This window comes from Centropristis striata, chromosome 23 (genome assembly GCF_030273125.1).
Source record: "Centropristis striata isolate RG_2023a ecotype Rhode Island chromosome 23, C.striata_1.0, whole genome shotgun sequence".
NCBI classification, from domain to species: domain Eukaryota; kingdom Metazoa; phylum Chordata; class Actinopteri; order Perciformes; family Serranidae; genus Centropristis; species Centropristis striata.
This window is the reverse complement of record NC_081539.1, coordinates 3,466,191-3,480,709: the sequence shown is the minus strand read 5'-3', so window position 1 is coordinate 3,480,709 and position 14,519 is coordinate 3,466,191. Positions and strand designations below refer to the sequence as shown.

Here is a 14,519-nt window from a genome sequence, read left to right as displayed (position 1 = left end):
ATTGTTTCCAGTTTACATTCTGTTCTGATGTTTCTGTAGTGAGGGGAGCTTCAATCAAGCTCAATAATGTTCTTGTTTCCTGATATTATTGTAAAAAAAAAAAGTGCACTTTCATGGTTTTTAGGGATTAGGAATTTCAGGGTTTCCATTCTGGGGCGTCCCAGTAGCACACCTGTTAGAGCGAGTACCATAGAGGCCTTGTCCTCGCCAGTGGGTGGCCCCGGGCTCCAATCTGACTCGGAGCCCTTTTCCGCATGTCTCCACCTTCACTCTGTCTCTGTCGTCAATGAAGCCAAAAAAAAAGGATGTTTTCCATTATTAAACTTGCAGTCACAGTACCAATATTGACCTTTTTATAGTTACATTTAACTTGCATGCATTCTTGGTTAAATAAAGCGTCTATTTATAATGGAACTGGTCAATACTAGACTCTAGACCAGGGGTCGGCAACCTCTACTAACAAAAGAGCCATTGTTGGCCAGAAAAGCAGAAAAAATGTCAGAATTGGAAGTGTAAATGAGAGGCTGGACACCGAAGAAATATCTCAGGAGATTTAGAATCGAAAGGGAATCATAAAACAAGACATGAAGTTGGCAAAACTTAGATGGTAAGGCACCAGGCACGTAGATTTTTGTAAGCTATGATGCACATTCTAGCTGTTGAAACATTTTTTAATGCTGTAAAATTGTAGAATACAAATTGCTTTGGGTCTACAACAATAATGAATGAAAATTAAAATGTAAGGAATTCATTCATTTCAACTGCAGATGGCCTTAAGAGCCGCATGTGGCTCCGGAGCCGCGGGTTGCCTACCGCTGCTCTAGACTCTAACCCTTCACCTAGAGTCTATTCTGTCACATGTTAACTCCCTGGCTTCCAATAACTAGGTTACCACGACGGTCACATAGTGATGCGCTGGTTCTGGGCCGCTGTGGAGCGCTTCAACAATGAGCAGCGTCTCCGCCTGCTACAGTTTGTCACGGGTACGTCCAGTGTGCCCTATGAAGGCTTCGCCACGCTTCGGGGATCCAACGGACTTCGCCGCTTCTGTATTGAGAAGTGGGGCAAAGTCACATCGCTACCCAGGTATCTAGACCTTCCTTTAAAGTCGTGTTCACACTCCGCTGTTCTCATTTCATTCCTCAAAGTGAAAGGCCTTCTGCTTGCTCAATGAAATCCATGCTCCACCACTCAGACACAACAAGTCTTTGTTCAAGATGAGTTCAAATGATACGGACTATTTTGTACAATATTTTGTTTGTTTGTGTTTGAAGCAATCTTTAGAACAGGGGTCTCAAACTCAAATTACCAGGGGGCCACTGAAGGCAGTATCAAAATGACCAAAAAAAGACACAAAATGACCAAAAAAGACACAAAATGACCAAAAAATACACAAAATTACTAAAAAAAGACACACAATTAGTAAAAAAGACACAAAATTACTTAAAAAAGACACAAAATTACCCCAAAAAAGACAAAATTACCCCAAAAAGACACATAATTACTAAAAAAAGACACAAAACGTAACATAATAAACGCTCCGGTAGCAGCTGCCTTTCTTTTTGTTAACGTCGTCATAGAAACAAGTGAAACAAAGCTCCAGCTGGAGCAATCAAGGGACCTTCCACACACAACACGGTAAAGAGACATTCATATAAAACTCACATTAAACTTTCATATCAAGGTGGGGGCCACAAAATATCGTCACGAGGGCCGCAATTGGCCCGCGGGCCGCGAGTTTGAGACCCATGGTTTAGAAGGTTCACTCTAAGTTAGGAAGGTTAGTTAATTTTTTACTCAATCCCACATACAACATCCCGTTATTAATTAATTAATCAATCAACTAACTTATATAAGGGCTTAGTAAATTGTGACAGGTTTCATTGGAAACACTGGTGTCATCAGAGAAGAGGACTCAATTGCAAGACTCATACAGAGTAAAAAAAGTAAAAATCTTCACTTAAAGCAGGGTAATCCACAGCAGATGTCTCCAAAGTGGGCTGATGTATCCAAAAACACATGGCAAAAATGGCAGAAATACACGGAGCAGATGTAAGATTAACTCTGATTAAGAGGGCATCATGACTTTATGACATCATGGAGGACAGTTGGAATAGATCAGCAGTTCCCAAACATTTTTAGCCGCGCACCCCCTTCTATGTCCCCACCAGGTTGACGCACCCCCAATCCCCCACACCTTCAAAAAAACAAAATGCAATAAGATTTTTTTATAGCCATATTAAAGGAGGCATGTTTAATCATGCTCAAATGTCCAGAACACACATATAATAAAATAATCACCACTTTTCAGAGGAAATGGAAGAAGATAACTTCTTCTACGCTTCATTATAAGATGAAGTGCATTTTGAAATTGACCAAAAATACATGTAAAAATGACAGAAAAAGACACAAAACAACCAAAAATAGATGCAAAAATGACCAAAATAGATGCAAAAATGACCAAAGATGACACAAAATGATCAAAATAGACACAAATTGACCAAACAACCAAAAAATAGATGCAAAATGACCAAAACAGATGCAAAAATGGATAAAAAATGACACAAAATTGAATAGCCTGTATTTATTAATTAATTAATAACACGTCTTTATTGTGTGGGGGGAAAAAATGTAATTGTGTAATTATCAGACCGCCATTACATTTTTCATCTCGTGCACCCCCTATTAACAGCTCACGCACCCCCAGGGGTGCACGCACCACACTTTGGGAATCCCTGGAATAGATCATGACTGTATGTTTCTGTCTGTCTCTTAGGGCTCACACCTGCTTTAACCGTCTGGACCTTCCTCCATACCCTTCCTACACCATGCTGTATGAGAAACTACTGATCGCCGTGGAGGAAACCAGCACGTTTGGTCTGGAATGAGCCTGTCAAGACTTAAGCATCCCTCTCTGTTTCACACTTACTGAACTAAACTGTTAAAACAAACAAAAAAAGAGTCTGGCGTCGCCGTCGTCGTCAGCTCAAAATGTCTTAACGATACTCGACAAAGTTTTTTTTGGTCCTGTGGATGTATGTCATTGTTATTGTACTGTAAAGAAAGGGTAAATGTAAAAATGCAATCAAGGTTATTTAAAGTTTCATGTACCAAAACCCATCATCCAACCAATAATTATGCATACTTAGCTATAGAAAATGCAAACAAAAAGTAACAGCTTCACATCAAATAGCTACATAATAGAGCGGAAACGAGAACTTTCCACAAAATCAAAAGACATCACTATGAAAGCTAAATACTTGACAGCTTGTTGGGATTTTTTCTTTAACCCTTTGATGCACAAAATGGGTCTAAAGTGACCCGATAGAGTTTTTATGTTCTATATCTTTGCAATAAATTATTTTCATCATTTAGTATTCCAGGTTTTCCTCAATTAGTTTGTTTCTGATCATCATACATCCTATTTTTATGTTTTCCTTTATTCATTTTTTTAATAAAATCCCTTTTTGTGTCACTACTCTTCTAATGCACAACATGGGTCAAAAATGACCCATGTCCATTTTTTAGCTACGTAGCTTGCTAAGCTAACTACTTAGCTAACTTCTTGGCTAAGTATTTAGCTAAGTAGCTTGCTAAGCCAACTACTCAGCTAACTTCTTGTCTAAGTATTTCACTAAGTAGCTTGCTAAGCTGAATACTTAGCTAACTTCTTGGCTAAGTAGTTAGCTTAACAAGCTACTTAGCCAAGTAGTTAGCTATGTAATAATAAAAAACTTTTTTTTCATAAAGTATGAGTGGCAAAATGGAAATAATGATCTGTTGTTATCAAAAACAAGATATTTAAAGAATACTTGGAGTATTCAATCATAAAACAAGTTGATACCAAAAGATATAGCACAGAAACACACAGCATTAAATAACATGGGGAATTAATGTGACCCATGTTGTGCATTAGAAGTTAAAATATGTTGTGCATCAAAGGGTTAAATGTATCCCGACACATGGGTTGAACCTTTGAGTTCACAGAAAGGATTTAGTGATAAAGTAATAAATGATTTTTAAAAATGTAGTATATTTATATACTGTAAAGACAAAGAGAGATGAGCTGAGGCCAGAGGAAACCCCCAAAAAGACATACAGAGACAAGAGAAGCATTTAACCCTTTGATGCACAACAAATTTTATTTTCTTTTTATATTCTATATCTTTGCAATAAATTAATTTCATCATTCAGTATTGCAGGTTTTCCTCAAATATCACTTTTTTTTTTTTTTTTTACCACTACTCTTCTAATGCACAAGGTCATTTCTGACCCATGTTGTGCATTAGAAGGTGTTTATCTGTTGTCACCAATTTAAAACCTGACAAAGAAGACACAAATATTAACTATCCTATGTTGTTAAATTGGTGTTTTTTCCAATGGAAATTATTATTTGGTGGCTCTAATAAGTCTCAAATGTTAAAATATGTGATTTTCCAATGTAATCTGGTGGTTCTAACAACTCTTTTAAAGTTAAACCTTCAAAATAAGAGAAACATAGTTACACATATACTCAAATTGTTAATTTAGTGAATCACTTTTTGTATCACTACGCTTCTAATGCACAAGGTCATTTTAGACCCATGTGTGTAAACTTGATGTAAAAATACAAAAGCTATTTTTCGTCATAATTTATGAAAGGAAAAATGGATATAATGATCTGTTGTAATAAAAAAAAAAAGATATTCAAACACACAGCAGCATGAAATAACATGGGAAATAAATGCAGGTCATTTTTGACCCATGTTGTGCATTAGAAGGTGTTTATATGTTGTGCATCAAAGGGTTAATGGAGATAGGAATCAGTCACCATACACACATAACAAAGCTGCAGGTTTCCTTTTTCTCAGGCACTAAATGAGAAAAAGATATTTCTTAGGTGGATGCATTTCTTTTTCTTCTTTACAAGGATCGTTTTGCATTTTATCTGGTTGGCCAGTAGAAAGCTGAGACTGGAACCTGGTACATAAAGAAATGTGACATAGCCATTTAAAAGGCCTCAGTAGAAGTAAAAACTTTAAATTTAATCTATAACTGTCACCAATGTGAAGATGCTTAATGCTTAGTTATAATAATAATAATAACTCTATTTGTATAGCACTTTTTAAAACACAGTTACAAAGCGCCTCATAATTATGGCTTGTAAGACAGAAGGATGTACAAAAACGAGAAAACATCCAACCAATAATTTAAAATAAACATACATATAAACATGTACAAGTTATGTGAGTTAAGAGTTAAAGTACAGGGATAAGTACACTGTAAAACCAACTTGTTGTTTCAACTAAAATATTTGATTGTCCATGCTGCGAAATAATATTATGTCAAGACAACGAAGACATTGGAGTTAACTCAAATTAATCTTTATCTATTTGTCTCAATATTTAAAGTTAAAATGACTTTTTGCACAAATCTTTGTTTTATTGAAAAGGAAAAATGAGTTATATTAACAAACAAGCAACATTGGGTTTTACAGTGTATAACAGAAATAAAGGCAAACAGGAAGTATTTATGAAAAGGCTAATCTATAGAATTTATTTTTTACTAGCTGCTTAAAACAATCCTCAGCAATTCAGCAGTTCTGATGGAAGAATGGAAAGCTACTCCAAAGTTTAGGAAACTGCAAATGCATGATAATATCCCAATATGTGGAGTAGGGACGTTACAACTCTGATGCATATGCAGGAGCCATGCAAAGCTTTGTGTGTAATCAATTGGAATTAAAAATAAATTCTAAAATTCACCGTGAGCCAATAAAGGGAGGCAAGGACTGGGGTGATATGGGCCCGATGACTCGATTTAGTTAGTAGCTTAGTTTACAGGTACATCTAAAAACAATTATAATATTGTGAAAAAGTTCAATATTTTTTGTCAGTTATTTCAGAAAGTGAAACTCGTATATTATATAGATTCATTACACATAGAGTGAAATATGTCAAGCCTGTTTTTCTTGTCATTTTTAGGATTCTGGCTTAGAGATAATGAAAACACAAAACTCAGTGCCTCAGAAAATTAGAATATTACATAAGATCAATTTAAAAAAAGGATATTTTAAGCACAAATGTCAGGCTTCATTAATATATATAAAGAACAATAATGGCCCCAGGATTGATCCCTGGGGGACACCACAAAACACAAAACTCAGTGTCTCAGGAAATTAGAATATTACATAAGATCAATAAAGAAAAATGATGTTTTTAACACAAATGTCAGGCTTCTGAAAAGTCTGTTCATTTCTATAAACTCAATACTTGGTTGGGCTCCTTTTGAATCATGAATTAGTGCATTAATACTTGGTGGCATGGAGGAGGTCAGCCTACAGCACCATGTTGCTTTTATAGCAGCCTTCAGCTCATCTGGTGTCTCTCACCTTCCTCTTGACAACAACCCATATACTCCTATGGGGAGTTTGCTGGCCTGTCCAGCCCAGTAACACCATGGTCATTGAAGCAGCTTTTGGTACCTTTGCCAGTGTGGGCAGGTGCCAAGTCCTGCTGGAAAATGAAAGCAGCATCTCCAAAGAGCTTGTGGAAGCATGAAGACTCTAAAATGTCCTGCTAGATGGACTTCCTCCTCCTCCTCCTGCTCCTCTAAAATGTCCTGCTAGATGGCTGCTATGTTGACTGTGGACTTCAGAAAACACAGTGGACCAACAGCAGCAGAGGACATGGCCCCAAACCACCACTGACCCAGGACCAGCACATTACACTGACCAGCAATATTCTAATTTTATACTGACACACTGAGTTTTGTGTTTTGTGGTGTCCCCCAGGGATCAATCATGGGGCCATTATTGTTCCTTATATATTAATGAAGCCTGACATTTGTGTTTTAAAAAATGCTTTTTTTATTGATCTTATGTAATATTCTAATTTTCTGAGACACTGAGTTTTGTGTTTTTCATTATCTCTAATCCAGAATCATCAAAATTACAAGAAAAACAGGCTTGAAATATTTTCGCTCTATGAATGAATCTATATAATGTATGAGTTTCACTTCCTGAAATGATTGACAAAAAATATTGAACTTTTTCATGATATTCTAATTTTCTGAGACACTGACTTTTGTGTTTTCATCATCTTATCACTCATGCAATACAAACAATAATCAAGCCAATCATACATATTATTTGTTAGTCTCAGATAAGAATAACAATTAGGTTTCTTTTTCAAGCCATGTCAACATCTTTAATGGTCATGAATGGTCATAAATAGGAGCAATCTACCACACAGGAAGCTAGATGGACCTCCATCTGCCCAAAGTGAGTCCAAAGCTGTGTGAAGACCTCTAATGTTCTCCGACAATGTTACTGACAACAAAAACTCAACCAACAGTCTTTCCAAGCTGTCTTGCTCTGCTCTGCTTTTCAAAGAAGAGACAATGATGTCACATCTCCGATACACAGTGGCCATCAATTCCAACACAAGGGCTTCTGGGATTCCCTCTCTGGAGACTTGAGGGTTATCACATCGACCAAGCAAAGAGGAAGTGTTGTGATGTTTCCTTGAGGACAAAGAATGGACACCGTCTCCAGCTGGTACGGGGGGCTTTCTAGGAATCCTTTTGGCCAGACCGGTGCTTCAAATATCAGCAACTCTGGTCCTGTTGTTTGAATGAGACGTTTGTACTCTTATTCAAGTCGTCCACTGATGAACTTGTTCTCTTTTACTGTGTAGTGTACATTCACTATTGTTTGCTCTGTGCACAGAGCAGGTACTACTCTATCTCAAACAATGTGACCGGTGCAATGCAGCATGTAGGTCTCCAAGGGCCTGGGATTATTACTGGACCAGTTCCTTGAACTGATCTGGTCCTTCTGGTATAGACTTGTATGTGTGCAGGGGCCCTTGGATAAACCATTGTAATATATGCAATACTTAACCCTTTATCGGGCGAAGAACTATATTTGGTAACTTCAGTGGATATCAGAATGAGGTCCCCATGTCTCTCTGTTTGGTCGTAGAACCACATGGATTTCTTCCAGATAATCAGCAAAGATCAGGCTACGTCACAGGTAGTGACACCATGACATCTGACCAATCATTATGATAATGATATAATAATATTCACTTTATTGACCTGGACCTCCAATGTAAAAAAAAATCAGCAAGAAACAGTCGTACAAACAGAGTTATTCTTCAGTGACTTGTACCAGGAGAACTTGACTATGACGGCATATTAGGGCCAAGTATGAATAAAACTAATAGTAATATTTAGAGAAAAAAGTTGCAAATTTACTAGATTAAAGTGGCAAATCTACAAGAAAAAAAGTTGCAGATTTAAGAGATTTAAAGTAGCAAATCTGCACGAAAAAAGTCGCAGATTTACGAGAAAAAAAGGGGGAAAAAACTTTTTTTTTCTCGCAGATTCACCACTTTACATCTCATAAATCTGCACATTTTTTCTCGTAGATTTGCCACTTTAATCTCGTAAACTTTTTTCTCAAAATATTACCCCCCTCCCCCGGGTCCGTATGTTTTTTTATACACATTCTGGCTGTATGTAATATCCTCCAATATTCTCTCGGGTTGAAATTTGGAATTTGCAAGTATTTCAATGAGTGCCCTATTAAGGGTTAAGACCTTTACTTCAATGTGTTCCACAGTCTTATCATCAGATATCATCAAATGGACAACTGTAGTGTCCCATTCATTTAGTTCAGTAATGGTCCTGTGCTTCAGTTGCTCACTGCCTCTTCTGTGGCCATTTATCTGGAATTTTCTGGAGTTCTGGAGCCTGGCATAAAGAAAATTCCTGAGCTCAGATATTTGCCTGGTTCTTTGAAAAGTGCATATTCTCCTGGTGTTCTTTTTTATCTCTCAAAGCGAAATACATTGGGCCACTTGCTAACTAACCTTTTCTAACAATTTCTGCAATAACCTCGAGGAAATGCCCCCAAATTTCCAAGAAAAAAGGAAAGGAAATGCACCCTGCACAGCAAAAAGAGTTCACAAATGAATGACGCACCCAAAGAAATACTTAACCCTTTGATGCACAACATATAAACACCTTCTAATGCACAACATGGGTCAAAAATGACCCGCATTCATTTCCCATGTTATTTAATGCTAGCTGTGCTCCATTTTTTATGAAAATAAAGTTTTTGTATTATTACATAGCTAACTACTTGGCTAAGTAGCTTGCTAAGCTAACTACTTATCCAAGAAGTTAGCTAAGTATTTAGCTTAGCAAGCTACTTAGTGAAATACTTATCCAAGAAGTTAGCTAAGTATTTAGCTTAGAAAGCTACTTAGCGAAATACTTAGCCAAGAAGTTAGCTAAGTATTTAGCTTAGCAAGCTACTTAGCTGAAACATGGATATGGGTCATTTTTGACCCATGCTGTGCATTAGAAGAGTAGTGAAACAAAAAGGGATTTTATTAAAAAAATAAATATAGGAAAACATAAAATTACGATGTATGATGATCAAAAACAAGTTTTTTGACGAAAACCTGGAATACTAAATGATGAAATTAAATTATTGCAAAGATATAGAACATAAAAACTTAGTCGGGTCACTTTAGACCATGTTGTGCATCAAAGGGTTAAAGAAAAAACAACTTTTTTCTGGATTCAGTATATAGGCTCAGGTCATTTCACAATTCAGAAAAAGTGCTCTGCTTACAGGTTAAAACATGTTAAATGAGAAGCTGCCAGGTTTTAATGCCACATCTGTGATCAGGTCCAACACATCCACCACCCTGCATGTCTCCAGGTGCTGGTGGCACATCATGGTGGATTGCAATATTGTGCAGAACACAACACACTGTGGTTATTTTGTGTATAAAACCTTGCCACCGACAGCCTTTCATTATGTCGATATTGCTGTATAATGCACCTTCTGCAAGGTCTGAAGGTTGTTATAAGCCAGGGTACTGGAAAGATTGCGCAGATTCAAAAGTTAAAAGTTTAATGTATGCATTCAATAATGCGCCAACAATCAATTTTCATACAATTTCATACATTTTACAGATTCTTTTAGGGGCCAGTACTTAGTCGGATGGGCAACAGTGTCCGCCACTTTGATTTTTATTATCTGTTTAGACGACTATCAATTTATTTGACAAGTTGCTTTTGCCATGATGAACAACTGGAGGAGGATTTGGGTGCATGACATGATTAAAAACAATATAAACAATATTTCATCACCTTGTCCAAGAGCTGCTGTTTGATGAAGTCCAATTTCAGGCCCGTCATGCATTCACATTTAATGGTTGTAATCAATAGTGTTTTTTTCTGGTGGCACACTGCAAAAAAGGGCGTATCTAAAAACAAGATAAAACAGTAAATCTGAGGGAAATGATCTTGCTGCATGGACAGATAATTTCACTTGACAAGATTTCTTAAATTAAGATTATTAAATCTAGAAATAAGCATGTTGAACGCTTAAAATAAGAAATTAACTCTTAAAACAAGATAAATTAAAGCTGCCAGCAGTGATGAACTGGCCCGAGCAGAGTGACCTGATGATTATTTGGTTCTTACCAAGATAATTAAAAAAAACTTTAGATTTAGAAGTTTTAGATCATTTATCTTGTTTTAAGACACCTCTTTTTTGCAGTGCAGATGTGACTGCCCACCCCCATCTGTCCTGACATACACACACACACACACACACACACATATACACACATACACACACACACACACACAGACTATGTTAACATTGACGGCAATAATCCAATTATTGACCTGTTTGTCTGTTCTTCATAATGTGTACACTGCCCTACAAAGCCTAACTACAGTCGCTACATTTTTTGGCCAAAATTGATTTAAAACTAAAAATGAACTCCTTGATGTCTGTTTTATCTTGTGACAAAGTTTTAGATTTCAATTATTGCTTTATTTCAGAGAAATAATGATATATAAACCTCAAAATCAAGCAGTAATTGCACTTACCACAGTCTGCTTTGGATATATATACTAATTTAAACATAAAAATAATAGAAATTATACGTTTATTGGAAGGGGAAATTATAATCTAGATAGTGATTAAGTAGAAAAGTGAGATAAAATTATATTAAGACTAAAATATAACATTTATTTACAATATTAAGTCTAAAATACGCACATCTTTGAATAGAGTTTTTAAACACTTTTAATACACTTATAACAATTTGAAAATGTTTATTCACTGAAAACAAAATATAAAAGCTGAAAGCTACATTTTTGGGGTCAAAGGTTAAATAAATCCTCATGATTTTTGAGCATAAAAATTACATCATCAGTACATGTAGAAATAAGTGTCCTATCACTTATCTACATTTAACCCATTTGGCTGGCCAGTTAAAAAACTTTAAGGCAGTTTTTCTCAGTTTTACCTTTTGCGTAGTTACTGCAGTTAGACTTCTTAGGGCAGTTTTGTCATTTGAGTAGTTTACCTTAACTGAGTTTTAACTGTAACACACACAGACACCAAACAATTGGTAGTAGCAAGTCAAGTCAATCACTAGCCTTGTAGCCTTTTTTACGTCATTTGGCCCTAAGCCTTTACATGAAATCTGCTTTGCTGAATAATGTCCTTATATGATGTCATTTGAGTTTTGGTGGAAAATCTTAGGAGACAGCAAAAGTTTCTAGAAAGACAGCCCTGTGCGGGATTTATTGACAAGTATCACAAAACAGATACAATATTCAGGATCTCTTGCTTTCCTGTTATTGTTCCAAATGGTGCAGTAGGATTTCCTAAATCAGAGCTGCTCGTATCTTAATCAAGCAGAAATTTCCTGTAAAGAGACTGTGACTGTTGGTCAGATTTCTGTGTGTTTATCAAAACATGTTTGATGCATATTTAAACTGCTATATGTCAGATATTTTAATACATAATTTCAAATTAATACACAACAGAGTCAGCATTAGTGAAGTGACAACGAAGTTTCATGAAGCATGATTTGCTTTATTTTTTGACCCCACTAGATGGCGGTCTTGACTTTTAAAAAAGGCTCTAGCGATGGTTATTGAGGGTGTTTTCAGCCCTTTTTTGAACAAAGAGCGCCATCTAGTGGGCTCAGAAAATAAAGAAAATGGTTCACGAAGCTTCGTTGTCACTTCACTAGTCAGCTTTAAGAATAAAGTTGGAAAATTAAAAAATGGAATGTAGAAATAGAAAGAAGAAGGCTTACCCTGAACACATTTTGACTGAAGTTTATTTGTCTTTCCTTCACTTTCACCACACCATAGATGGCATGCATAGATAGTGTAATTGAAAAAGCACACTATATACTATTCACCAGACTTATTATTACTCTTCCGTGTTTTTTTTCGGTCGACTACTCTACTAGTTTTGGTCGCACATACACTAAAAAGGTATCAAATCGACCGGCTCGGCCATGACAAGCGTGCTGTGACTTTTCTAAGGGTTTCGGCCAATGGTTTTCAAATTATTAGGCAAAAGCACGCCAAAAAATCCCCCCAATGTAACCCTATGGAGAGGCTAGAGTGGATGACATCATCCCTCGAGTGCAGAGGGAGAGAACATTTTGTCAAAAATTAAATTTTGAAACTGCGATCGAGGCCGCAAATGCCACTCTACAGAAATAATCTCTCCTTTTTTTTTCGTGACTATGACTTTTTACATCTATTAATGTATGGGTGAGAGTCACGGGCCAGAGTGAAGCACGCTCAAAATTTCTTTCGAAATTTTCTAGTTGAATATTACAATTATATGTAATTGAACTTTAACTGGGGCTTCACAAAATCATCCAATATTGAAACTATTGACTGGCGATAGATCTGATACCCTCTAAATGTGAAATGTATTTGGGGCCTAAGTTACAAAGCATTAAAAAAGGATTTGCGTGAAATTGGCGACCCAGACAGCATCTTTCCCTGATTCATTCCAGGCATGCTGGAATATATTCTCCAGCCTCTAGCCTTGAATACAATTATGTCGGTATAAGGAACATATTTGACAGAATTTGGCCACAGCTTTACATCTGACTGCAGAAATGAAAGGACAATACTGGGCTTTTGTTCGATCTTCCTTGTCTTTTTTTTTGTACAATCTTTGTATCTTTGTGTTTATAAGTAAATAAGTTTATAAGTAAAAAGGAAAAATCCTGGAGCTTCCGTTTTGACTTTGACTTTGCCATCACTTTTGAAGCATTTGGGTCTTGATCTGTATTTTCTATAACCTAAACTAGTGGAAATGCTCCTGCAGACAATGTTTCTGCTCCCATTCAGATTACTCTTTTTCTGTTTATTCATTGTCGTTTTTCATTTGAAGTTCTGTCAATGTTTCAGGAATTGTTCTTCCATTTCTGTCTCATCTCCCATGTCCATGCCCATACATTTCAGAGCTGCATGTGTTCATCTAAATAAATGCTTCGGACAGTTTATGACAACAGATTGCACGCATAAATATAATTGATTTTATATGTGATTTGTTGAAAAATGTAAAGAAAGTGTATGGAAGTCTTGTTTTATTGGTTTGACATGTTGAAAACATTCAAGTAGATATTGTAGATATTAAACACATTATTTTGGAAAAAAAAGAATGATGAACAACACTCCCATAACACTGATTTGTAAGCGCACTGATAGCAGCTATTATATAAATATTTAAATAAGATTTTAGATATGAGGCGTCGACTGAAATGTAAGGTGTAGCAGCGGTTTGGTATTTGTCTTTTAAAGCTTTTTTATTACTCTTTTTATTGCCTAATTTTTTGAAGAATTTAACAAAGGGAATATTTGAGTGGCTGGATGAATGCTGGCAACTTAGCTGGGAGGTGACACTGAAGCATGGATATTTTTTTTGTTTGTTTTTCTTCCTTGTTTGTGTGTGTGTGTGGATTAAACACGTGTATAATGCTGAAAGAAACTGTTCTAATTTGTCTGAGGATGGTTTGCTAATTACTCAACCTGTGCTATTGCTCCGCCACACTATACAACTGTCTATGAATCTTAATAAAAAAAGGTCACTTTGTTACTTTTTGCTATTATTGTGCAGATATATTATACAGTCTGAAACAAAAACGTTTCATCTCAAAAAATTAGAATATCGTGAAAAAGTTTAATATTTTTTGTCAGTTATTTTAGAAAGTGAAACTTGTATATTATATAGATTCATTACACATAGAGTGAAATATTTCAAGCCTGTTTTTCTTGTAATTTTGATGATTCTGGCTTAGAGATAATGAAAACACAAAACTCAGTGCCTCAGAAAATTAGAATATTACATAAGATTAGTTAAAAAAAAGAAGGATATTTTAAACACACATGTCAGGCTTCATTAATATATATAAAGAACAATAATGGCCCCAGGATTGATCCCTGGGGGACACCACAAAACACAAAACTCAGTGTCTCAGGAAATTAGAATATTACATAAGATCAATAAAGAAAAAGGATATTTTAAACACAAATGTCAGGCTTCACTTGACACACAACACACAGTGCTGAGCTGCATCTCAAATCAGTTTTCTGATCTCCAGCTTTAAGATCCACTTGTGGAATCTACTGTTGACCTGCTATCTCCCCCTAAAAATCTACTCCCCACCACCCCCAATTCTCAGAAT

General features: G+C 36.0%; 1 protein-coding gene across 1 annotated transcript in view; it reads left to right on the top strand.

Annotated features, from left to right (window-relative positions):
- The window catches only part of LOC131962140 (E3 ubiquitin-protein ligase HECW1), a 57,102-nt gene extending 53,525 nt beyond the window's left edge, over positions 1-3,577 (top strand). The window contains exons 27-28 of the mRNA XM_059327105.1: positions 888-1,086; positions 2,777-3,577. Of these exons, the coding sequence (XP_059183088.1) occupies positions 888-1,086; positions 2,777-2,888 (311 nt within the window). The 3' untranslated portion in view covers positions 2,889-3,577. The remainder of the gene's footprint in view (positions 1-887; positions 1,087-2,776) is intronic.
- Positions 3,578-14,519: the final 10,942 nt, after the last annotated feature.